Source organism: Chrysochloris asiatica, unplaced genomic scaffold (assembly GCF_000296735.1).
Source record: "Chrysochloris asiatica unplaced genomic scaffold, ChrAsi1.0 scaffold00096, whole genome shotgun sequence".
Lineage (NCBI taxonomy): Eukaryota > Metazoa > Chordata > Mammalia > Afrosoricida > Chrysochloridae > Chrysochloris > Chrysochloris asiatica.
Genome location: NW_006408614.1, coordinates 3,201,787 through 3,228,546, shown reverse-complemented (window position 1 = coordinate 3,228,546; position 26,760 = coordinate 3,201,787). Strand labels below are relative to the sequence as shown.

Sequence of the window (26,760 nt, the reverse complement as noted above, 5' to 3'; positions counted from 1 at the left end):
CTCTGAGTATCATTGGCTCTTGTTCATATGGTATCTCTTGAAATGGTTGAACATTAACCATTTCCTTCTGGTACAATGACTCTGTGTATTCCTTCCGTAGCTTGTCATGATCCACACAATCGAAAGCCTTTGCGTAGTCAATAAAGCACAGGTAAACATCTTTCTGATATTCACTGCTTTCAGTCAAGATCCATCAGACATCAGCAGTGATATCCCTTGTTCTACATCCTCTTCTGAATTTGGCTTGAACCTCTGGACGTTCTCTGTCAATATATGATTGTAGCCGTTTCTGTATTACCTTTAGTAAAACTTTACTCGCATGGGATATCAAAGATATTGTCTGATGATTTCCACATTCCGCTGGGTCACGTCTTTTTGGAATAGGCACAAATATGGATCTCTTCCAATCAGTCAGCCAGATAGTTGTCTTCCAGATTTCTTGGCAGAGATGAGTGAGTGCCTCCAGTGCTGCCTCACTCTCTTAAAAGATTTCAATTTTTATGCAATCAATTCCTGATGCCTTGTTCTTTGCCAATGGCTTCAATGCACCTTGGACTTCCTCCTTCAGTGTCATTGGCTCTTGATCATATGCTATTTCTTGAAACCGTTGAACATCAACCATTTCCTTTTGGTACCGTGACTCTGTGTATTCCTTCCATCTTCTTTTAATGCTTTCTGCAGCATTCAATAATTTGCCCAGAGAATCCTTCAATAATGAAAGTTGAGGCTTGATTTTTTTTCTTCAGTTCCCCCAGCTTGAGAAATGAAAAAAGGAAGCGTGTTCTTCCTTTTTGGCTTTCTGCCTCCAGACCTTTGCACATTTCTTTGTAATAAATATTTGACTTTGTCTTCTCTAGCTGACCTTTGAAATTTTCTGTTCAGCTCTTGGACCTCTTCATTTCCTCCATTTGCTTTAACATCTCTATGCTGAAGAGCAAATTTCAGTGTCTGTTCTGACATCCATTTTGAACTTTTCCTTCTTTCTTGCCTTCTTAACGACTTTTTGCTTTCTTCCTGTATGATGTTCTTGGTGTCATTCCACAAATCTTCTGGTCTTTGGTCTTTAGTGTTTAATGTATCAAATCTGTTCTTCAGATGATCTCTAAGTTCAGGTGGGATATATTCAAGGTCATATTTTGGCTCTTGTGGACTTGTTTTCATTTTCTTCAGTTTCAGTTTTAATTTGCATATGAGTAATTAATGGTCTGTTTCACAATATGCCCCTGGCCTTGTTTTGACTGATGACTACATCTTTCTGCAGATGTAGTCAATTTGATTTGTATGTATTCCATCTGGCGAGGTCCATGTGTATAGTCATCTCTTATGCTGTCTAAAGAAGGTATTTGAAATGAACAAATCATTCATTTTGCAGAATTCCGTCATGCAATCTCTAGCATAATTTCTATCACCAAGGCATATTTTCCAACTACTGATGCTTTCTCTTTGCTCCCAACCTTTGCATTCCAATCACCAGTAATGATTAAATACATCTTGATTACATGTTTGATCAATTTCAGATCGGAGAAGTTGGTAGAATTCTATTTCATCCTCACTAGCTTTAGTGGTTGGTGCATAAATTTGAATAATAGTGGTATTAACTGGTCTTCCCTGTAGGTGCATGGATATTATCCTATCACAGATAGTGTTGTACCTCTTGACTGATCTGGATATGTTCTTTTTGACACCATTCCTCTACAATTTGTCATTCCTGGCACAGTAAACCGTGTGGTTGTCAGATTCAAAATGGCCAATATAAAGAAGTTATTTATATTATCTGAGCATAAAAGGTAATCAATATTTTCAACATTATCAGTTTCTTACATGTCAAGTGAGCAGGAATGAACTGTTATTGGCCATTTTGAATCTGACACTCACATGGTTTACTATGCCAGGACTGACAAATTGAAGAGGAATGGCATAAAAAACTTCATTTTGCTTGGATTAATCACCAACAATTGTGGAAGCAGTAGTCAAGAAATCCAGTGACATATTGTATCAGGCAAATCTGTAGCACAAGACCTCTCTAAAGTGTTCAAGAACAAAGATGTCAGTGTAAGGACTAAGGTGCCCCTGACCCAAGCTATGTTATTTTCAGTAGCTTCATCTGCATGTGAAAATTGGACAGTGAATAAGGAAGACCACAGACGAATTGATGCATTTTTTAGGTATGGTGTTGCAAAGAATATTGAAAGTATCATGGACTGCCAGAAGAACAAACAAATCTGTGTTGGAAGAAGTGCAGCCAGAATGCTCCTTGGAAGCCAGGATGGACAGACTTTGTCTCTCATACTTTGGACATATCATCAGGAAGGACCAGTCCCTGGAGAAGGACATCAGGCTTGGTAAAGTGGGGGGTCAGCAAAAATGAGGAAGAGCCTCAATGAGAGGAATTGGCACAGTAGCAGCCACACTGGGCTCAAGCGCAGCAACGAGTGTGAAATTGGCTCAGGACAGGGCAGTGTTACATTTTGTTGTGCATAGCATCCCTATGAGTAGGTACGGACTCAACCGTACCTAACAACAACAATGTATCAAGAAGAATAAATCTTGAACTCTATCTCTTAGTGATGAATACTCTAACTATTTTGAGCTCCTTGTTGTCTGAGCACTTGGAAGTATCACACTTCCTGTCCTTATAGTTGACTGGGTAGGTCAGAGCGCTAACCGTGGCCAGATAATTTGGCACAAGTAATTTGAGTGACCTCCAGGCTGCATGTTTACTTGCCAAAGCAATACCTTTCAGAAGTCCGGCACAATGATGTTCAAGTTCATGGTTGTTGCATCTGCCTGTACCCATGAATGACACAGATGAGAACTCTCCCCTCATCTCCCTGCAGAGATCTATGATAGACATGTAACCTGAGTGGGAAATAAACTAAGTCCAGAGCTGGTCTAGAAGCGTCACTGCAACATCAGAGACTCATATTTCCTCTTCCTTTTAGCTGGTGTGGCACTGTAAGATAAGCACTGGACTACTAACTAGAAAGTTGTAGTTCAAACCCACCAGCTGCTCCTAGGAAACTGTATGCAGGGTTGTTATGAGTCAGAACAGACTCCACAGCACTTAACAACAGTGCTTAGGATGGAAGGAGCTCTGGTAGCATAGTGGGTTATGAGCTGGGCTGCTAACCGCAAGGTCAGCTGTTCAAATCTACCAGCTGCTCCATGGGAGAAAGATGAGGCTTTCTGCTCCTATAAAGATTTATAGGCCCTATATACTGTCACTATGAGAAACTATAAGGACAGGAAGGGACTCCTCAGCATACCACTACCACCACCATTCTTAGGATATGGCTTCCAGTTTCTAGAGCATGACAGGATGACTGCTGGAGCTCCAGCCATCACATCAGCATCCCAGCAAGGAAATAGGAGATGAAGTCTAAGGAGAAAGTAAGAGTAGCCCCTTGTCATCTATCTGTTGCTGTCCTAAAGAGTTTTCCTATGAAGTCTAATTTGACAGCTTTTTCTCAGTGGCCTCTGATAGTTGGAAAATGCAATCTCTTTGTTGAATACATGCTGTAAATTGGTCACCTGAGAAAAACAACAAAGTAGGATTTTGTCTGTGTGGAAAGAGAGAAGGGAATGGCTGTTGGTTGGATAGGCTGACGTCTCTCTACCGTAGATGCCTACCAAACTCCCCTCTCATCTCTTATAACCCAGACCTCACCTTTTTCCAATTTTATGGTAAGTCATACACATGATTTAAAAAAAAAAAAAAAAAATCTAACAATGTAGATGTTTCTGTAGTTAAAAAAAAGTCACCATGTGAGACCCTTTGCCTCCTTGCCCTTCCCTGGGGGACTTGACGGAGTCTTGCTGGCCCCCTAACTTCAGGTCTGGGCTGAGCAAGCTAGGCCCTTCCTGCTTCAGTTATGAATGTAATCAGATAACCCAGAGCTCAGTGGAAGGCTCTGACCTTTCCCACAGAGTCTACTTCCCACCCCGCTGTAACCTCCTACTTCTCAGACCTGGTGGTTTGTGTGGTCACATGAAGCCCAGCCACAGGGACAGGCAGACTCAACCCAAGGGGGAAGTGAGCACATCCCTCAGACCTCTACTTGGGTAAAGGGCAGCAACGAGACCTGCTTATGTAATTGTCCCTGCCACCATTCCCAGGCCTGAGCAGTATGTGCAAATCATATCCGCCTGGTTCTAGGTGAGCTTGTGGGGCTGCATCTGGCACTGGGGCTATTCTTGAATTTGGCACAAGCCTTCTCCTGGGACAGCTAACCAATGGGGAAAGTCTTCCCAGCTGGATTTCCTGCAGATGACTGCAGACCATCCCCACACCAAGGGAACCTTAACATCAAACCCAAAGAGGGAAACAGTTGCCTTAACTTGAGTTCCCTTAAAAGCAGACCTTGGTCTACCTTGAGAATTATGTATGTTCTTTTAAGAACTATCAATACTGAAATGCAGTGATAACAGCAACACAAAAGAAGAGCTAGGAACCTTAGGGAACTGTGAATTTATGTTCATTGGGACCAAACATCTCAGAAAAAGAGGATGAAAAGGGTCACACAACTTGAAGAATGCCACCCATGTCACTAAATTGTACATATGGAAACTGTTGAGTGTGTGTTTTTTTTAAAACACAGCAAAATAAAGAAAACTTAAAGAAAAGGTGGGAAGGAAGCAGACCTGGAGACAAGAATTGGGTGAAATCGTTTCTTTGGGAGGAGATCTTAGGGACCATGGTGAAGTTGAAGTGAGACAAAGAAGGAGGTGAAATGAAAGTGTGTGTAATAGGCAAATTCTGGCTATGGGCAACTGGGCTCAATCCTACTGGGACCCTCTGAGAGATTTGTGGAAGCTGCCTCAGAGCTGGCCTACCAAGGGCAGAGAAGCTGTAGTGTATTAGTTACCTACTGTTGTGTAACAAATTGTGAGAAATTCCCAAGATGGTCCATCTTCAGGAACAAAGGGCACACGAGATCTCTAGACCAGACATAGTTGTTGATTCACATCCAGGGATATGTAAGCAGGATGAATTGGGGGAAGGGAGGAAAGAAATCTGTTCTAGGACTAGGAACTTTAAACAAGAATACAGTCATTAAGACCCTAGGCACCACGGGTTAGATTGTGGAACTGGGGGGAGGGAAAATGGGACGTTGGAGATTGATTGTAAAACTCCATGTTGTTATGTGCAGTGGAGTCGGTTCCGACTCATAGCGACCCTGTACAGGGTTTCCGAGGCTGTAAATCTTTACGGGAGCAGAACACCTCATCTTTCTCCCGCAGAGCGGCTGGTAGTTTCGAACTGTTGGCCTTAAGGTTCGCAGCCCGATTCGTAACCACTACGCTACCAGAGCTCCTTGCTGACCTCCATAGTACCCAGTAAAAAGGGAACTGGAGGAGGGGCTTTTTCAAGACACGGGAATGAAACTGCCCGCTGGCCATGAGATGCGTCTGCCCCTGTCTACTGGGTTGGGCACCTGATTTTGCAAAATCGAATTTAAAAAACCTCTGGTGGTAGCATAGTGGTTATGAATCGGGCTACCAACCTCAAGGTCAGCAGTTCGAAACCACCAGCGGTTCTGCGAGAGAAAGATGAGGCGTTCTGCTCCCGTAAAGATTTACAGCCTCGGAAACCCTGTGCAGGGTTACTATGAGTCGGAACCGACTCCATGGTACTTAACAACAACAACAACAACACTCTCACTAAAATGAGTACAGATTGGATTTCTTGAGTGTTTACAAACGTGGGTATTGAAAACGTTTCTTACAAAATGACCCCAAATTTACCAGCTTAAAACAATCAACAATAATTACATGGTACTGTTTCTATGGGTCAGGAATCTTGGAGCAGTGCAACTAGTGTTTCTGTCTGGGTCTGGCTCTTTGATGAGATTGGGATCATCTGAAGCCTTCACTGGGGCTGGAGGCTCTGCTTCTAAGGTGAGTGACTCTGCTTGGTCCTTGGTTGACAGAAGTCCTTGGTTTCTCACCCTAGGGCTGCTTGAGTGTCCTTAGAACATGGCAAGTAAGTGAGCCCGAAAGTAAGTGATCCCAAAGAGCAGAAGCTGCAATGCTTTCTGGTCTAGCCTTTGGTGTCTCACACAATTCCACAATATCTCATTGGATGACTCAGCCTTAGTCAGTGTTGGAGGGGACCACAAAGATGTGAATACCAGGTGATGTAGGAGATACAAGTCAGACAGGCTCCAATGTTCAGGGAAGGTAGGGTCTTAGATCAGCAACTAACTCTCAAAATGATTCTGTGCAAGAAGTTATTTGGGGGATCATAAATTAGTCTGTAATGTGTTTTTGTTCTTTAGAAGACTCCACTTGCCCCAGGGACTCTCCAAGGGCCAGCTCAATTATTCCTCACAGCAATCAGCTAAGGGTTGGGACCCCTATTTTATGGATGAGAGAGAAGAGACTGCAGAGGAGAGAACCCTTCAGGTCACACATCGTGGGGGCAGGTCTGGTCTGACATTGAGGTGTGTGGTCATTCAACAAGGTCACCCCTCCCAGAGGCCATATGTGGCTTTGAGCTTTGAGTCAGCGTGGGTTCAGGATATGTTCCTTCCTCTGAGGACCATGCACCCTCCCTACAGCCTAACAAACAATGCTTGCTTGGAGCCAGCAAGAGCTTACCAACAGCGCTGTGGGGGCTTCTGTCCTGGGTCACATGGGCATGTGAGCACTGGCCTAGTACTCAGTGGAGGGCCCCTGTATGCACTCTGCTCAGCTCAACGTCTTCTCCTATCCCTAGCCCAGCTCTGTGAAGCTCACAGAAACCCTGGGACTGAGATGGGAGGCTGGTAGTGAGGAGTAGGGAGGTGAGAGGGCTGTTGTGCCTCTGCCTTCTCCACATGCTGGACCTCCGGTGCCCAGCGGAGGGGACACACTGGACAGGTAGGGTAGGGGCGCACAGTGGAAATGCTGAGAGTTGAACATACAAGCTGTTGGAGATATGAAAGGGACTTGAGGTGCACAAGGATGTGTGGCAGGGTAGGTAGGGGTGATGTGATGAAGGGTGTGACAAGATGGTGATGTGGAGGGAGCCTCAGTTGTGTGGCAGCATGTGACAGAAAGGGGAGGGGGGACATACTGAATGAATCTCTGTGTTCAAGTTTCCTCGAGCCATCCTTAAGAAGTCTGTGATGAAACTAACAACAGGAAAAACCCAGCACATTCTCATAAAGCTGATTCTGACTCATAGCGACCCCGTGTGTCATTGACGAGAACTGCTTCATTGGGTTTTCCTGTGACACTGTGGGTTAATGTGCTGGACTGCAAAGTCAGTTTGAACCACAAGGCCTGTGGTTCAAGCTCACCAGCTGCTCCTCGGAAACCCTATACAGGGTCACTATGGGTCAGAATCGACCCAACGGCACTTAACAACAACAACAAAAACAAGATATGTTGTTGTTGTTGTTAAGTGTCATCGAGTCGGTCTATCTTCTGAGGGGCTGTTGAATGGGCTAGTAGCTGAATGTAAACTGTTTACACCCTTCTGGGATATGAGGAAACTTGGTCTAATCTTAGTGATGATCTGAGGAAAGGCCTTGTTCAAAGTGAAGTTACGAGAACAAAATAAGTAACTGCGTTTAATAATGAAAAAAAAAATGTACAAGGGCACTTTTAAAAGTTCCTGGAAAAATTCCATTATCTTTCATTCCATTCTTCCATGAAATTTTTGAAGCTCCCTTGTATGTTTCTACCTATATAACTATTACAGGAATGCTAAGTACCATCCAGTAAGTTCTGACTCATAGCAACCCTGTATAGGGTTTTTGAGGAGCGGCTGGTGGGTTTGAACCGCCAAACCGTCTGGTTAGCAGTCCAATACTTGTCCTACAGTGCCACACCAGGACTCCATTACAGGAATAGTAAATCTTTATTGTTGATTTTTTTTAAATTAGTGAAAACAAAAAGAAAAAAAAAATTGCCTCACCTGCTCCCTAACCCCAAACTATCTCCCAGAGATAACAAAAAAATCCCAACAAAACCCCTTTGCAGTTGAGTTGATTCCAATTTACAGTGACCTTGTAGAGCAGAGTAGAATTGCCCCCAGAGGGTTTCCAAGGTCGCAATCTTTATAGAGACAAGCAGTCACATCTTTCTCTTAAGGAGTGACTGGTGGGTTTGAACCACTGACCTTTTGGTTAATAGTTGAACACTTAACCACTGTGGCACCACCATCAACTTCTGAAACAGATTCCCAGAGAGAAGGCGCCGCCCCTTCCAGGGCAGCCTGAGATGCTTCGGTCATCACCGATGGTCCAGCCCCGCCTCATTCTCTTCTCAGCACCTCTTTAAGGGGTTTGTGTTGTTAAGTGCTTTGGGTTGGTTCCGACTCATAGTGATCCTGTATAGGGTTTCTGAGGAGTGGCTGGTGAGTTTGAACCACCGACTTTGCGGTTCAAACCTACTTGCCATTGAGTGCTTATCCTACAGGGCCACACCAGGTGTATATACACACCCCTTTTACAGATGGGGAAGCTGAAGTTCGAGAGGACAAGGGACTTCCCATGGCCAAGTCCTTGTTCTTGTCCTTACTGCTCAAAAGGAGACTCTGCCCAGGAGAATAGAGGAGCGTGCAGTAAAGTGGGGGTAGGGGGTCCCCCTGGGTTTTTCTGGGATTTTTTTCCTGTGGCTGGGATCCAGTGTGGGCCTGACCAGAGCCCTTCTGCCCTTACAAAGGCCTGTCTCTTGCAACCTGCTCCTTCCTCCTTGTTGCAACGTCTCACCAAACACACTTGAGAACTTTCTGGAAGCAAGAGAAGATGGAAGGCAGGATCCTAGAGATCACGAGAGGCACAAGGGCAGTCTGACACCTATATGTTCACAGGGCCTGGGTTCTAATCTCTCTTAATCACTCATTTCTTTCTCCACAGCCCTTTCATCCTAGGGGATAAAGAGAGACTTCTAGGTTATTTTCTCGTATTGCCTTGGAAAAAAAGTATAATCAGGCACTTCCTTTTTTGTTCAGGAAATGTATCAAGTTTCTGAGAGAAGCACCTACTCTCATTTGTTTGAAAAATAGTTATCAAAGCCATCTGGACCTTCTGCAGTCTTTATCATTCGATCCTGTGAAGCTAGTACTATTATCACCCCCATTTTACAGATGACAAAACTGAGGCAACCTGGCCTGAACAAACTAAGGATGAAGACAAAGAAAATGTGCATCACTGAGAACATCTCTCCTTGCCTCTTCTCAGCAATGCGTGGGCATGGTACCCTCTTGTTGTTAAGTGCTATTGAGTCCCAACTCATAGTGACCCCATATAGGGTTACCAAGGGTGGCTTATGAGTTTGAACCATCAACTTTGAGATTCAAACCAACTTTTGAGTCCAGTGCTTAGCCTACAGTCTATACAGTACCCTCTTGGAAGCCATCAAATTCTAACATGAGAGTTCTTGAATTTTTACCAAACAGTCTGGAGTAAATTGACTATCTACTTGGACTTCCAGGGGAAAGGTGTTGAGTGGACCTGGCTGGTTTCAGAGTAGCTGCCCCCGACCACCCACAAGCAATTGAGAGACAGTTAAGGACAGCAACAAGGCAGGGCAGCTCTTGTAGAAAATTTGAGCTAGCATAACCAAATGAAAGGAAGGCACAGCAAACTTCAGGAGGGAAGTAGACCAGGGGACTGCAAACTCCCAAATCTCTGAGGGGGTCCACACCTAGGCTTTTGACATTTGACCCCATTGGGAATTGAGAGAATGAGGGTCAGAACTATAGAGTAAAAGGTGGTAAGATATTTATTTGTTATTGCGGTTAAGTCAGTTCTGACCCATAGCCACGCTGTGTAGAGTTTCCAAGAAGTGACTGGTGAGTTTGAACTGCTGACCCTGAGGTTCAAACTGATCTTGCAGTCCAGCACATTATCCTGCAGAGCCACACCAGGACTCCTATTTAGTTAGGTAAGAGAAAACCAAATCCATTGCCGTTGAGTGGACTCCGACTCACAGCGACCTTGTAGGATGGAGTAGAACCGTCCCATATGCTTCCAGAACTGCAAATCTTTTACAGAAGCCAACTGTTACACCTTTCCCTTGAGTAACGGCAGGTGAGCTCAAACTCCTGACTCTTTGATTAGCAGCCAAGTGTTTTAATCACTGTGCCACGAGGGCTCCTCATTAAATCAATTTAGGTTCAAGTTCCAGCTCCGTCACTTGGCTGTGTGACCTCAGGCAAGTTACTCAACTCTGAGGAGTTACTGCTTCCTGGTATTTAAAGCCACCATGGCTCCCAGACCACCTCTTGCGGTAGTTGAGAGGAACAGTTGACATTTGGAAGGACCACTCTGTGTGAGCAGTGGTTCATACATCTGCTGTTTTGTGAGTCCATGTGCACTGAGATGGCTTTAAATTTCCAGTTCCCAGAAGTTGTTGTTGTTGTTGTTGTTGTCAGGTGCCATCGAGTCGGAACCGACTCATAGCGACCCCATGCACAGCAGAACGAAACAACGCTCCTGGGCCAACCTCACCACCGCTGCCACCCCCGAGTCCATCAATGATGCCACCTGGCCGATCCATCTCGTTGGGGGTCTTCCTCTTTTTCTCTGACCCTCCACCCTACCCAGCATGACATCCTTCTCCAATGATTGTTTCCTCCGGACTACATGTCCAAAGTAGGAGAGACGAAGCTTAGCCATCCTGGCCTCCAAGGAGCACTCTGGCTGCACTTCTTCCAAAACAGATCTATTGGTTCTTTTGGCAGTCCATGGCACTTTCAGTATTCTCCTCCAACACCACAACTCAAAGGCATCAATTCTTCTACGATCCTCTTTATTCACTGTCCAGCTTTCGCATCCATATGAGGCTATTGAAAACACAATGGCCTGGGTCAGGCGCACCCTAGTCCTCAAGCTGACATCTCTGCTCTCCACAAATGGGCATGTGGATTAGTCCTTCTCAGTAGAAGATTAGTAGAAGATTAGTAGAAGAGTAGAAGAATTGCGTATCTTCTACTCTTGGACATCTTTTTTCCAAACTGGTTGTGTCAACCTTGTAAACCAGTTGGGCCCATGTGTGCCTGAGGTGGCCCTGGGACTTCACCACAGCCACCCTTGTTACTGTCACCCTCTCTGGGGCAGCAGTAGGCACCTTTGTTCTGAGGTCAAGCTCCAAGCTTTCAAAAACTGAACATGTCCAAGTGACTGGCTTACAAGCTTTCAAGAGGGAGCCTAGATCCAGAGGGCATGAAGGAAGGTAGAATCTCCACCGAGTAGTATCCAATCTGTCTAGGTGGGGCTGATGAAAGGAAATGCGGGTAGGTCTCTTGTGGTACAATGGTGAATAATTGCTATCAGGACTGACTGTGATGGTTGGAAATGGAAAAGTAGACGTTGTGTAGCAAAAGGAAGGGAGTGATTGACTTTGCAGTCCATGAGCAGAGGTCCCTGGGACCATCAAGGGAGAAGAGCAGAGTGTGGGACCCTACCCAGTGAAACAGTAATGCCGGGGATGGAGGCAGAGATGGAGATGATGACGATAACGTGCAGAGATGGAGCGGCCAGGGACTCTAGACTCAGAGAGGGAGAGGGGCTGTGTGCTGACCACTGGGGCCGGGGGGGTGGGCAGGGAGAGGGAAGGTTTGAAAGGTATACCCTTTGTTGATTGATGATGCATAGAGGGGATTGTAACCATGACAATGAAACGATATATGATAGGATGAATGTAAACCTAATGTTCTCCCATGTAAACTATCACATAATTCACAATAAAACATTTAAAACAACAACAACAACTGAACATGCCTGGAGGACTTTCTGAAATGCGTGTGCACGTGGTGTGTTAGTTGGGAAGTCTGCTGTGGACATGAGGGTAGCCTTAGTTGCCTTGGACAAGGAGGTACCAGGAGCACCACAGGGGAACTCAGTAAAGCTGACCTCAACCTGAGGTGTCCTGAGAGGCACAAAACTCAGGAAGCGGACAGCACAGGCTCTTTCTGTCCTGCATGGTGTGACCTGGGTGTGTCCTGCCTGTGACTACAGTACAGGTGGGGTGCACTGGCTGAGCCCTGGAGGGGTAGCATCTCCATGTGCCACTGTCTGAGACCAGCAGCTCCTTCTAGGGTAGGCAAAGGGCCAGTGGCTGGTCCCAGGAGGTCCTCTCTACTGGCAGAGAGGGCAGTTACCAGCCCCCTGAAATCTCCCGGCAGGTCCCGGACCTGTCTACATTGTGGCTGTGTCCCTAACAAGTCTGTGCGCTCCTTCTTCCCATTGGAGCTCAGCTCCCCAGCCATGGTTGTAAAGTGCACCTTGTTCTTCCTAACCCCTCTTTCCTACAGCTCGCACCCCAGCCCTGACTCCCAGCGGTGGCTTTCTGCCATCTCCCAGAGAGTCTGGGGCGTGGTTATGGCTGCTTAGTGTACCAATCCTGTGCTGAGTGTTTGCGAGTGCTTGAAGACAAGACACATAGTCTTGCTAAGTCATCGGGAAACTCTGATAGACAGACCAGGAAGATGTTTTACAGACTAGGATGGGGACTAGAGTTGGCAAAGAGCTCCTGGCAGATCAGAACTCAGCATCTCCAAAGGTGGGTCATGCCTTCCTTGGTTATTGTCTTGGGAGCAGACTTGAGGGGCTGCGGCAGTACAGATAATTAGACACAATCCACGCAGTTCACTAAGGTGCCATCTGAGCCCTAAAAATGGGGACTGTCATAGTTAAGTAGTGTTGTTGTAGCAGAAATAACACAAGTGGGTAGCTTTACCAAACGATTTTTTTCTCACACAGTTTAGGAGTCTGTTAGGTACCAGGAGTCAACCCTTTACACAATAGAATAAGTCTGAAAGTCTGAATTCAGAGGGTCAGCTCCAAGGGAAGGCTCTAGAGGAAGGTCCTTGTCTCCTTTCAACATCGGCAGGACCAGCATCCCTTGGAGAGAGATCTTCATGGCACCAATCTTCCCCTGGGTCTAGGAGGTTCCCAGCACCGGGAGCCTGGGTCCAACGACAGTTCCACTCCCAACTCTTCTTTCTTGGTGACAGTAGGTCCCTCTGATCTCTGCTTGCTTATTTAATCTCCTTTCTCTTTCAAAAGGGAGTCTTGGTGTGACTCTGTAGCATCAGCACTGGACTGCTAACCATAGCAGTTCAAACCCACCAGCTACTCCTTGGAAATCCTCCTTGGAAAATTGTCTCGACAACACTTAACAATAATATGATCTCAAAAGAGATAGACTCAAACATACAATTAACCCTGTAGATTTTGTCATGCTTTATTAACCATGTTGCTCTTGTTGTTAAGTGCCATCCAGTTGGTTCTGACACATAGTGACCCTATATAGGATTTCGGTGACACGGCTGGTGGGTTTGAACTGCCGATATTGTGGTTAGCAGTCCAGTGCTTATCCTACAGCCCCACACCAGGACCAACGACTTCTCATCCTGCCTCATTAGCATCTTATTGTTGTTGTTGGGTGCCGTCAAGTCCGTTTTCACTCATAGTGACACTCTGCACAAAAGAATGAAATACCGCCCAGTTCTGTGCCTTCCTCACAATTGTTACATTTCAGTCCATTGCTGCTACCACTGTGTCAATCCATCTCCTTGGGGGTCTTCCTCTTTTTCTCTGACCCTCCACTTTATGAAGCATGATGTCCTTCTCCAGGGTCTGGTCCCTCCTAACAGTGTGTCCAAAGTATGAGATGAAGTCGTATCATCCTGGCTTCTAATGAGCCTTCTGGCAGTACTTCTTCCAACACAGATTTGTTTGTTTTTCTGTAATCCATGGTACTTTTAATATTATCCTCAACACCATAACTCAAATGCATCAATTCTTCTATTGTCTTCCTTATTCATTATTCGACTTTCACATGCAAATGAGGTGATTGAAATACCATGAGTTGAGTCAGGTACACCTTAGTCCTCAAACTGTTTGCTCTTTAAAACTTTAAAAACTACTTGTAAACAACAACAACAAAACGACTTGTACAATAAATGTGCCCAATGCAGTATGTCTTTGATTCCTTAACTGTGGATCCAAGCAAAATGAAATCTTCAATCTTTTATTCATTTATCATAACGTTATGTGTTGGTCCAGTTGTGAGGATTTGCATTCTCTTTACATTGTGGTGCAATCAGATTAACATCATGTTGTTGTTGTTAAGTGCCCATCAAGTCGGTTCCAACTCAGCTGGTGGGTTTGAACTGCCAACTTTGTGGTTCGGAGTCCAGTACTGATCCTGCAGTGCCACACCAGGAGTCCCATTAACATCATAGAGAATAGGATTTACAACACAAAGATAATTATATCAGACCACAAAATGGAAGATTATTGCTTAATCTTGAGACTCATGGTCCTGAAATAAACTCTGAGGGGTCTGTGAAGATCTGGCTGGGGGCAACTTACCTTCTGTGGCAGTCAGGGGAGCCAGCAGGCTGAGGAGGGGCTGTGCCGCAACATTTACCTACAGCTTTAAATGTCCTACCCAGGTATCCAGAGGCTCCCCAAAGTCCTGAGCTGTGCTCCCTTGTGCGTACTTGCTTTCATTCATAATTGAGCCCTCCGCATCCTGATGTGGGCAACTCAGGAGATGGAGGCCTACCCCCAACAAGCCTCAGCCCCATGGGGAGGCCTGTGGACCCAGCCCTGGGGAAGTCACCTCAGGACCAGAGCTAGGATGCAGCAGGATGTCACTGGGTCCTGACAGGACAACTTTGTTGAGGTGGTCTCTAGCATTAAGTCAATCAGTCAGCACTGTCCTATGGCTGTGATGGCCACTGCTTTCCCCCCCCCCCCATTTTGGGACTACCCTCTTAGCCTGAAGAGGAACAGAGTTGTTGTTAACATTGGGTGAATGTTGGGGCAACAGTTGTGGAAATTTCTGACTGGCCAAGGCATTCCATATCTACAAGGCAGGGATGAGTCTTCCCCCAGCTTGGAAGGATGTGTGTGTATGTTGGGGGGAGTCGGGGGGGGGCGGGGGGAAAGCATGGTTTGAAGGACATTCAGATTGTAAGCAAAGTGTGTGTGTGTGACCGTAATTTATCAAGTGTGGGTGGAGGAGTCCGGGGAAGGAAGGGAGCACCTCCCATTTTGATGAAAAGGAGATGATGGCACCGAGCCGATTATTGTGCTAAGTCCTCACCTTCAGTGTCTACACACCCTTACACAACAGGGAGGGGCGCTGGGGTCCAGGGGGGTTAATCACAGCCTCGACTCCCACAGCTCACTAGCAGCTGTTCTGGTTCGCGAACTTTGGGATTAACCTTTCCCAGTGCTTCTCCAAGTGCGATTCCAGTCTGGAATATCTCTGGAGGGTGCTTGTCAAAAATGAGTATTTCAGGGTCCTATCCCAAACTCGGTGAAACAGACTCTCTGGGAAGAGGTCCAGGAGCCAGCATTGTAGCCTGTGAAGTCCAATGTTTCCAGCAAGTTTCCTGAAGGAATAACTTCCAATTGAGGAACAAACCAAGAAGGAGTGGGCAGGGAAGACCCTGAGAGGGAGGAGGTTTTCCTAGGAAGTTTGGGGGAGCCTGAAGAAACTAGGGTCTGGCTTCCCCATTCCTTCTCTGCATTCCCCTCCACTCCCACCATGGTAGGGAAAGGGGCAGGAGGGGTTCTCAGTGGGTGAAGGGCAGTGTGTTTGGGGCTGAGGAAACACAGTGAGAAGAGGGGAGTACCATGAAGCAAGTGAAGGTGTATGTTGTCAGAACTAAGAGACCTCTGGAAGCCTAGCCCAGGCGTGCCCCTCTAGGCAGCTCAGGAAGATGACCTAACTGTGGGAGGTGGGGGCTGCAAGGAGAAAGAGGCTTCAGTGGTGCTCTGGGTGGGAGAGGACAGACTGCAGTTCTGGGATTGAGGAGGCGAGGGGGAGTGGGGAGTACTGTTAGGGGATGGGGTGAAGGGAGGGAGTCTGGTCCCCAAGGCGAACCCCAGTGGGGCACGTTGATTTTGAGTAGCTGATGGTGCATCTTTGGAGGTGCGTCTGAAATGTGAGGCAAGAGGAGGTAGGGACTGGAGGGACACGATGGCAAGATTATCCTAAAGTCCACACATTGGAGGGTGGGGACAGTGTGTGAACCAGATCTGCATCACTCTAAGGCTCAGTTTTCTCATCTGTAAAATGAAATGTGGGGATGGTTTTGTGAGATACAGAAACATAATCACAGCATTGAAAGAGTGTAGGACTTGGGGGCTGCCCCAAGGGGAAAGGAGAGCTTGTCCGGGTTCTGCCGCCCGGCGGGCTGGAGGCAACATTGCCTCCTGGTGGTGGCGCTCTTCCCTGAGCGACTGAGCCGCGCAAGGGGGGGCGACGACGGGGCGGGTTGCTTGTGGGCTGCCGGTCCTAGTCCGTGAGTCAACCCGCACCAGGCGCTGCGCCTGCCCGTCCGCTGACTATTCCCGCGGTGGTATCCTGGCCAGGATCGCCCCGTCGACGGCATGGTAGGTGCGGGGGCTGGGGGCGCGGCCGGGTGGAGGAAAGGGAGCGTAGGGCGCTCCTGGGCGTCAGGGTCGTAGGCGATCTCATCCACGCCGTGGGGCCGAGCCCTCCGGTGCGGCTACGACCCTTCCCCGGGTTTGGGAAGCCGCCCCGAACCCCAGACGGCGCCTGCGCGCTCCGGCTCATCCCCAGAGTGCGTAAAATGCACTTGGGCCCCCAATGCGGAGATTCGGTGTGGTAGAGGCAGGGAGGCTGGGGGAGGCAGGATTGGGAGAGAACCAAGGACTAGGATGCAGCACCCGAGAAAAGGAACGTGGGTGCCCAGGCACGCAGGCAGTGGGGAATGAAGCCGAAGCGAGGAATCGAGCCTGAAGGGAGGAATGGGGGGGACACTTGACCCACCCACAGGCGGGACCAGACTGGGGCGGGCATCTGGCCTTTCCTGACTGGACACATGCCCAGCCGAATTGGGCTTCAGCTGCTGCTCATTATCCCCTGGTCTCTGCCGGTCCCTTTCCTTCTGGGGCAATGAAGATCATGCTAATCTAGATTGAATGAACGTTTAGAGTACCAGCCACACTTCTGTGAACTGTCCGTGTGTGTTCAGCAAATCTTCACAGAACTCTGAGGTAGGACGCCCATTTTGCAGATCAGACTGAGGCACAATGAAGAAAAGTCATAGCTGGAGTGGCAAAGTCAGGGTTTGACCCAGACGCGGATTCCTAGCCAGTAGAGTCAGTGACTGAGCAGAGCGCTGCTAGAACAGAAAGACCACACGTGGGTGTGAATAAACAGAAATTTATTCTCTCACAGATTTCCTAGGCTACAATTCAGGGGAAAGCTTTCTCTCTCTGTTGTCTCTGGAGGAAAGTTCTTGTCTGTTTGCGCATCAGTTCCTGGGTGATCTTCGTGTGGTTGGCATTTCTCTTCTCCCAAGTTTAGGAGGTTGTCAGAGCAGGGACCCTGGGTCTAAGGGATGCACACTGCTCCAGGCACTTTTATCTGATAGTAGTCGGGTTTCTCCTTCCCACCTGTGAGGCGGCTAAAGCCAGTTCCTCATTAGGGTTCCATACACCTTATTTAATAAGGAGCTCTGGTACCGTAGTGGTTACGAATCGGGCTGTGAACTGCAAGGTCAGCAGTTCAAAACTACCATACAGCCTCAGAAACTCTGTATAGGGTCGCTATGAGTCGGAACTGACTCCATGGCATATAATTACCACCACCACCACCACCACACACCTTATTTGCATGTGATACAACCAGAATACTCCTTAGAGATCATGAGGGCCAGACTTCGTCTCTCATACTTTGGACATACTATCAGGAGGGACCAGTCCCTGGAGAAGGACATCATGCTTGGTAAAGTGGACGGACAGCAGGAAAAGAGGGAGACTCCCAACGAGATGGATTGGCACAGTGGCAGCAACTGGGCTCAAGTGTAGCAGCAATGTAAGGAGGGCGCAGAACCAGGCAGTGTTTTGTTCTGTTGTACATTGGGTTGCTATGAGTTGAAACCCACTTGACGGCACGTAACAACCACGCACCTTACTTGTATTCGCAGTAAACTGCCCAATCCCATATTACAAGCACCCTATTTGTATAGTCCTACAGAGTCCTGGTGTGATACTGTTGGATAAGCACTGGACGCAAGGTCAGTTTGAACCACAGGTTGGCGGTTCAAGCTCACCAGCTGCTCCTCGGAAACTATACAGGGTTGCTGTGAGTCTGAACTGACTCGATGGCACTTAACAACAACAACAACAACAAGAAGCTCTTCCTGTGGTGCGGTAGGATAAGCACTGGACTGCTAACAAGATTGGTGGTTCAAACCCACCAGCTACTCCTCAGAAACCCTATACTGGGCCACTGTGAGTCGGAACTGACTAGACGGCACTTAACAGCAACCCAGTCTTTTGTTGGGAATTAGAAGACTATGGATAGAAAGGCCACATGAAAGCGATCTGTATATCTATCACTATACATCTGTGAAATTGTAGTACCTGTAACTTTGAATGACAGTTCGTTCTTTCTCAATAGCACATAAAATAATGGCCATCTTATCATCAATAACTCTTGGTTTGATGAATTAATTATTACAGAGCTAGTTAGTATCCAAGGAGCTCTAGTAGCATAGTGGTTACAAAATGGGCTTTGAACCCCAAGGTCAGCAGTTCGAAACTACCAGCTGTTCTGAGGGAGAAAGATGAGGCTTTCTGCTCCCATAAAGATTTACAGTCTCAGAAACCCTGTACGGGGTTGCTATGAGTTGGAACAAACTCCAAGGCACATAACCAACCAACCAAGTTAGTATCCATTTGCTTTAGCATCTCTACGCTGGAGAGCAAGATTCAGTGTCTCTTCTGACATCCATTTTGACCTTTTCCTTCTTTCTTGTCTTCTTAATGACCTTTTGCTTCCTTCCTATATGATGTTCTTGATGTCATCCCACAACTCTTCTGATCTTCGGTCTTTAGTGTTTAATGTATCAAATCTGTTCTTCAGATGATCTCTAAATTCAGATGGGATATATTCAAGGTCTTATTTTGGCTCTCGTGGATTGGCCAAGTAGCAGCATCAATGGGCTCAAGCGTGGCAACAGTAGTGAGGTTGGCCCAAAATTGGGCAGTGTTTCGTTCTGCTGTGCATAAGGTTGCTATGGGTCAGTACCGACTCGGTGGCACCTAACAACAACAACAGTTGATATCCACCAAGTGACTTATCTGGGGGGTTCTCCCTTTTGTTCTGCAGACCCCTTTTTGCCTCAATTGCTCCACCCCTCCTGAGGACCTGACCCCAGCGAGTGCAAGGAGCTCTGTCCTCTGCAATGGCAATAGGACTTGGGAATTCTTTGAACTCGAGGACCTGACCCTGCCTGATGAGGTGCTAAGAGTCAAGTACCTGGGACCCCAGCAGACAAAGCTGTTCGTGCCCATCTGTGCCATGTACCTGCTGATCTTCATGGTGGGCACCGTGGGCAATGGGCTGACCTGCGTGGTCATCCTATGCCACAAGACCATGTGCACACCCACCAACTACTACCTGCTCAGCCTCGCCGTGTCTGACCTGCTGGTGCTGCTCATCGGCCTGCCCTTGGAGCTCTATGAGATGTGGCGCAACTATCCCTTCCTGCTGGGCACCGGTGGCTGCTACTTCCGCACACTGCTCTTCGAGACAGTCTGCCTAGCCTCTGTGCTCAACGTCACTGCCCTGAGCGTGGAGCGCTATGTGGCCGTGGTGCACCCACTACGGGCCAGGTCCTTGGTGACACGGACTCACGTGCGCCGCGTGCTGGCGGCTGTCTGGGCCCTGGCCGTGCTCTGCTCTCTGCCCAACACCAGCCTGCATGGCATCCAATGGCTGGTTGTGCCCTGCCGAGGCCTGGTGCCCGACTCCGCCATCTGCACTGTGGTCCACTCACGGACCATCTACAACCTGGTGGTGCAGACCACCGCACTGATCTTCTTCTGCTTGCCCATGGTCACCATCAGCGTGTTCTACCTGCTCATCGGGCTGCAGCTGAGGCGCGAGAGGTTGCTGCTCATTCAGGAAATCCAGAACAGGGGTGCCACCAGGTCCCGAGATATCTGTGGGCTCCAGCGGCAGCAGCTGCAGGAAAAGGGCCGGCGGCAGGTGACCAAGATGCTGTGTAAGTGCTGTTGCTGGGCAGAGTGGACTGAGCCAGGCATGGGATGTGAGGCTGGGGGATCAGGGCCTGCAGGGAATCCTGGTGTGTGCTGGGTTTATGGTACCCAAGGGTGTAGTTTGGGGTAAGTATTCCCAGCTTCTCCTCACCCGTGTGTGTATGTGTGTGTGTGTGTATGTGCGTGCTCTTTGAGATTACCTGGCTAGAAATTTACATTCAAGGTAAATGTTATTGGCTCACTGCAGGTTGGCGACATCATTTGCGGGTCCAGTGTAAACTTCAAATTCAAAGTCCTTGCTGGAAAATTAGAGTCAAGACCAATAGTAGAGCGGGAAAGCAAGTGTGGGGACTAAGCATGGGGCCCTGTATGTATAATCACGCAGTCCACACCCATGAATCAAACCGCTGAAAGGGGCGTGGTATGGACTGTGTGTGATGTTGTGTGTATGGTGTATGTTTGTGTGCATGGTATGCAGTGTGTGTGGTATGTATGTGGTGTGTGGTATATGTGGTGTGTGTGTGTTGTCATATTTATGGTGTGTGGTTTGGTGTGTGTGGTATGTATGTGTGGATATGCGGTGTGTATAGTATGTCTTTGGTGTGGTGTTTATGGTGTACATGTATGGTGTGTATGTATGTGGTATATGTAGTGTGTTTGTGTGTATGTGTGTGGTGTGATGTATGTATGTGTGTACAGTGTGTATGGTGTATGGAGTGTGGTATGTACTGTGTGTGTGTGTAAGGTATGTGTTGTGTTGTGTTGTATAGGTGTGTGTGTGTGTATGTGTGTGTGTATGAGGGCATGTGAATGACAAAGCAGGGCCTGGACCTTCCAGGTCTTCCATCTTTGTTCCTAAACCTGTCTCAGGCCCAGGTCCTGGCTCCATCATCATATGCCCTCATACACACATATACACACACACATACACACACATGCCACGCCACACCCAGGCACTACCTGCACACCACACCATGCACCTTTTTGTGATTTGCAAGGTAAGCTGATATTAAGCAGCCCAGGGGCAGTCCCCGCTCCTGATGCACTCTGCTTAGTTGCTATTGAAAAGTCCTAGGGAAGCATTTTGATTGGTGGACCATAGGTCATGGCCCACCTGCCAAGGTGGCAAGGTGCTGGGGAGATCAGCCCCTGTGAAACTACATGGCAGAAAAGTTCCCACAAAAAGGGAAGGATCATGCTAACCCCAGAAGATGGGAAGAATACTGGAGAGGCCAGATGATGAATTTCTCCCCTGTGGCGTCTGTGGCTTTTCAGAGAGCATGGAATGTACACAGGAGTGACAATTTGTCTACAAGAGACCGACCAGGAGACCTGTTTGTGAGGGTCAGAACACTCCCTGGGGGATGCAAATGGTTTGCGCTCAACTAGCACCGTGTCTCCATACGATAATCACTGGACTACAAACCACAGGTCCGCAAACCACAGGTCCGTGGTTTGAGCCTACCAGCTGCTCTGTGGGAAAAAGATGAGATGTTCTGTTCCTGCAAAGATTTAAGATTTAAAGCCTCAGAAATCCTATACAAGGAAGCTATGATTCGAAACCAACTCAGCAGCACTTAACAACAGCTAACCTAAAGGCTGACAGTTCCAATCCACCCAGCAGCCCTGCAGAAGAAAGTCCTGGCGATCTGCTGTCATAAAGATTACAGCCAACACAACCTCCGGAGCCGTTCTGCTCTGTAACACATGGGGCTTCCAGGAGTCAGAACTGACATGGCAACATGTTTTGGTCTTTTGGTGCCAGAGCCCTAGAGCATCTGGACAGAAATCCAAGTGTGGATGGGGCAGCCCAGGTCCTGCCCAGCCGAGTGGAACTCTGTTGGCCTTTCCATGGCTCTTCCCCCAAAACAGTGGCCCCTGGGAAACAAGACAAACTGATAGAATAGACCATTAGTTCCCATAACACCCCACTCCAACCCGGCACAGCCCCACCTCAGCAGACCCCAAATCAGGTAGGTGGGGCAAGCCAGGGCAGGAGACGCATGGGAAGACCCATGGTCAAATCCTCAGGATTCTGGCCAGCTAACTGGGGACAGTCCCCTTTCCCAGAGAGGCGATCCCTCACGCCCTCAGACAGGACTGACCCCAGAGCTCTGGGCTGGCCTCCCAGCTTGGCATGAGGGTGAGGCTGAGGCAGGCCTGTGCTAAAAAACCAATTGCCTCTCTGCTCTGTCACCACCACACAGCTCAGAAAACATGTCGCTAACTGCAAGATAATGCACTGGACCGCAAGGTCGGCATCGCAAACTCACCAGCCGCTCCTCGCTCCTCGGAAACCCTATACAGGATTGTTATGAGTCAGCACTTAACAACAAGCAACCTGGGATAGGCTCTTGCCTCCAAGAAGGTGGTGGGGCGTTTCCTTAAGGTCACCTTGCTTACTGACCTGGGCCTCACTGGCGCTCTTGTCTCCCGCCCCCATCTCCTGTCAGTACCTCTCAGGGTCTACTGTGTACCAGGCTGTGGGCTGGGGACTTACTAAGCGGTAAGAGTCAACACAAGAAATACACAAACACAAGGCAGCCCCTCAACACAAACATACACCACACACTACACACATACCACACAAACACACATACACTTCACATTCAACACACAGAGGCCCAAGAAAGGACTTGATTGTGAAGACCAGGGCCCAGGAAAGTGAGGCCCGGCTGGCGCACCAGTCCTGCCTTTTGGAGGGGGTGGGTGGCCTGGGGCTACTCTTTCAAGGGAAGGCGGAGTTAGTGCCTGGCGCTGGGGCAGGTGAGGCTTCCAGGGCCATGGCAGACATATGTGATAATGTGAAGTGTGTGCTGTGTGTGGTGTGGTGCGTTTCTATGGGATGGTATGTGGTGTGTGTGTGTGTGTGTGTGTGTGTGTGCATGGTATGTGAGAGAGGTGATGTGGGTAGTGAGTTTGTACAGTGTGTGTAGTTTGTATGGAGTGTGTGGTGTCTGTGGAGGGTGCCATGTGTTTATGTAGTGTGAGTGTGTGATGTGATGTGGTATGGTGTTTGTGTGGTGTATGTGGAGTGTATGTGTGTTTGTGTGTAGTGTGTGTGGTGTGAATTGTGAAGTGTATGTTGTGTGCAGTATATGGTGTGTATGGAATGTGAGGTAAAAGTGTGGTGTGTGTGGAATGTGTTGTGTATGTGTGTTCGGGTGGTATGTGTGTATAGGTGTATACATGGCATGTACGAAGTGGTGTGGGTGGTATATGAAGTGTATTGTGTGGTGTGTGAGGTGTGTGTGTTTGTGTGGTATGTGTGTTTGTGTGGTATGTGTGGAGTGTGAGGGGTGTGTGTTTATGTGGTATGTGTGGAATGTGAAGTGTGTGTGTTTGTGTGGTGTGTGTGGAGTGTGAGGGGTGTGTGTGTGGTGTGTGTGGCGTGTGAGGGGGGTGTGTTTGTGTGGTGTGTGTGGAGTGTGACATGTGTGTGTTTGTGTGGAGTGTGAGGGGTGTGTGTGTGGTGTGTGTGGAGTGTGGTGTGGAGTGTGAGGGGTGTGTGTTTGTGTGGTGTGTGTGGAGTGTGAGGTGTGTGTGTTTGTGTGGTGTGTGTGGAGTGTGAGGTGTGTGTTTGTGTGGAGTGTGAGGAGTGTGTGTGTGGTGTGTGTGGAGTGTGAGGGGTGTGTGTTTGTGTGGTGTGTGTGGAGTGTGACGTATGTGTGTTTGTGTGGTATGTGTGGAGTGTGAGGTGTATGTGTTTGTGTGGTGTGTGTATGTGATGTGTGTGCAGTGTGAGGTGTGTGTGTGTGGTGTGTGTGAAGTGTGAGGGGTGTGTGTTTGTGTAGTGTGTGTGTAGTGTGAGGGGTGTGTGTGTGGAGTGTGAGGTGTGTGTTTGTGTGGTGTGTGGAGTGTGAGGTGTGTGTTTGTGTGGTGTATGTGGAGTGTGAGGTGTGTGTGTTTGTTTGATGTGTGTGGAGTGTGAGGTGTGTGTGTTTGTGTGGTGTGTGTGGAGTGTGAGGGGTGTGTGTGTGGTGTGTGTGGAGTGTGAGGGGTGTGTGTGTGGTGTGTGTGGAGTGTGACGTGTGTGTGTTTGTGTGGTATGTGTGGAGTGTGAGGTATGGTGTGTGTATGTGATGTGTGTGGAGTGTGAGGGGTGTGTGTGTGGAGTGTGAGGGGTGTGTGTTTGTGTGGTGTTTGTGGAGTGTGCGGTGTGTGTGTTTGTGTGGTGTGTGTGGAGTGTGAGGGGTGTGTGTTTGTGTGGTGTGTGTGAAGTGTGAGGTGTGTGTATGTGATGTGTGTGGAGTGTGAGGTGTGTGTGTTTGTGTGGTGTGTGTGGAGTGTGAGGTGTGTGTGTTTGTGTGGTGTGTGTGGAGTGTGAGGGATGTGTGTTTGTGTGGTGTGTGTGGAGTGTGACATGTGTGTGTTTGTGTGGCGTGTGTGGAGTGTGAGGTGTGTGTATATGATGTGTGTGGAGCGTGAGGGGTGTGTGTTTGTGTGGTGTGTGTGGAGTGTGACATGTGTGAGTGTGAGGTGTGTGTATATGATGTGTGTGGAGTGTGAGGTGTGTGTGTTTGTGTGATGTGTGTGTGTTTGTGTGGTATGTGTGGAGTGTGAGGTGTGTGTGTTTGTGTGGTGTGTGTGGAGTGTGAGGTGTGTGTGATGTGTGTGTGTTTGTGTATGTGTGTGGAGTGTGACATGTGTGTGTTTGTGTGGCGTGTGTAGAGTGTGAGGTGTGTGTATGTGGTGTGTGTGGAGTGTGAGGTGTGTGTGTTTGTGTGCTGTCGTCTGAGGTGTATGTGCACATGTGTGGTGACTGTGGTGTGTATGAAGTGTGTGGTGAGTGTTTATGTGTCTGCCCACTGCTCTGAGCTATGAGCCCCAGTTTTCTTCTCTGACTTCTGCCTCAGCGAGTGCAGCCTCCAGACGGGCTCCCTCCCGCGTGGGCCTGAGCCCCACAGTTGGCACTCCATTAGTGGTTCAGCACCCACAGCTCAGTGGCACCTGAATCCTCACCCAGGACTCACGTGTCCACCCTGTCCAATCAGCTACAGCTAGGCAGGGAAACTTCCAGATGCAGTGGTGCTGGTGCTCGGGGACAGGAGAGGAGGTGACAGTGGACGGGCCAGGCTGCAGCCAGCGGTGGTAGTGTGAGGCTGGTGGCCCTCAGTTATCCCTCTCTGCTCTACAGTTGTGCTGGTCGTGGTGTTTGGGATCTGCTGGGCTCCATTCCACGCTGAACGTCTCATGTGGAGCTTCGTGTCCTACTGGACAGATGACCTGCATCTGACCTACCAGTACTTGCACGTTGTTTCCGGCGTTTTCTTCTACCTCAGCTCGGCCGTCAACCCAGTGCTTTACAGCCTCATGTCTAGCCGTTTCCGAGAGACCTTCCAGGAAGTCCTGTGCTTTGGAGTCCGGAACCGCCGCTCCAGACACCGCCACAGCTCCTATAGCCTCCACAAGGTGACCACTGGCAGCACCCTGTATGACTTGGGCTCCCCGAACAGCAGGGCTCTCCCTCTGATTGAGGGAGACTGACCACCCTGAGGGATCCTGGAAACAGCTTTACCAGAGGCCTGACGGCCACATGCCTTGACCAATGGGCAATTCAACCAGCCTTCTTCTGCCAGGAAGCCTTCATGACTTGTCCCCTTTGTGTCCTGTCCCCACTCTGACCAGCACCTCAGTGACTCCTGCCCCACCCACATATTTGAGATGGACAGTTCTGAGAGAAACAGTGATTCTGAGGTCTGCGTTGTACTAGGCACCATGTGTCCCCCTCAGAAGGGACAAGTGCAGCCTGCTCTCCAGACCCCCAAGGCCTCCATGCCACGCATTCAAGTGCTTCCCTGCAGAACCATGGGCATCAGTTAACAAGAACAGCCACCTCGCCTTCGCTCACCTCATCTCCCATTTCTGGAATGTTCCCTCTGAGCCATGTTTTCTCCCTGATCTTATCAAACCTCCTGTTCTGGCCCATTCTGTCCCTCGCTAGCTTTCTACCTGTACCTGCTTCCTCTCACTGGCCCCCAGTCACCTGGAATCTGCCTGGTGGGACTGCTGGGGGCGCAGGGGTGCCTTGGGATCCAGGGAATCTGGTCCAGTCTCTGCTGTCCCCTTATCATATTCAAGGGAACTGCCTCCCCTTTCCAGACCCCGGTTCCCATACGTAAGGGGCCCGACACGCTACAGTGTCTGCTTTAACACTTTCAACTGTGGCTTGTTTGTAGGTAGAAGTCACTAGAAACTGTTGAGACCTTCCGGGGACAAGACGTAAATTCCTCTGTGCCTTCTTATCACCTCTCCCCCAACTTCCTTCCTAACCTCCACCTGCCCCCACCTCACCTCCAAAAGCCACTCAGAACTTGTTTTTTGCTTGTGCTAGAAGCAGAGTGGGGGTGTTATGCATTGGATTGTGTCCCCCCAAAATATGTATCAACTTGGCTGAGCCAAGATTCCCAGCATTAAGTGATCACCCTACATTTTGCTACCTGATGTAATTGCCCTGTGTATTATTAATCCTCACCTTGATGTCAATGAGGCACCATCAGAAGCAGGTACGTGAAGGAGGCAGGATGCAATCTCCAAGATTAAGCTGCATCTTTTGAGATATAAAAGGTAGTAAACAAAGGAGTAGACATCTGAGGAACCTACTATCACCAAGAAAAGAGAGTGAAGGGTGGAGTGTGCTTTTTGGACCCTGGGTCACTGTGCTGGGAATCTCCTAGATGCATGGGAAGATGAATGCCAAGACACATGGAGATCGTCAAGGAACTCTGGCCCATGGATACTAGAAGGAGACAAGGACCTTCTCCTACAG

At 48.5% G+C, this 26,760-nt stretch overlaps 1 protein-coding gene across 1 annotated transcript; it reads left to right on the top strand.

Moving 5' to 3' along the window:
- The first annotated feature begins 5,976 nt into the window (after positions 1–5,976).
- NMUR1 (neuromedin U receptor 1) lies at positions 5,977–25,478 on the top strand. Its single transcript, XM_006866801.1, has 4 exons — positions 5,977–5,983; positions 16,329–16,540; positions 19,099–19,996; positions 25,129–25,478. The coding sequence occupies exons 1-4, from the start codon at positions 5,977–5,979 to the stop codon at positions 25,476–25,478; spliced, it is 1,467 nt and encodes a 488-aa protein (XP_006866863.1).
- The last annotated feature ends 1,282 nt before the right edge of the window (positions 25,479–26,760 follow it).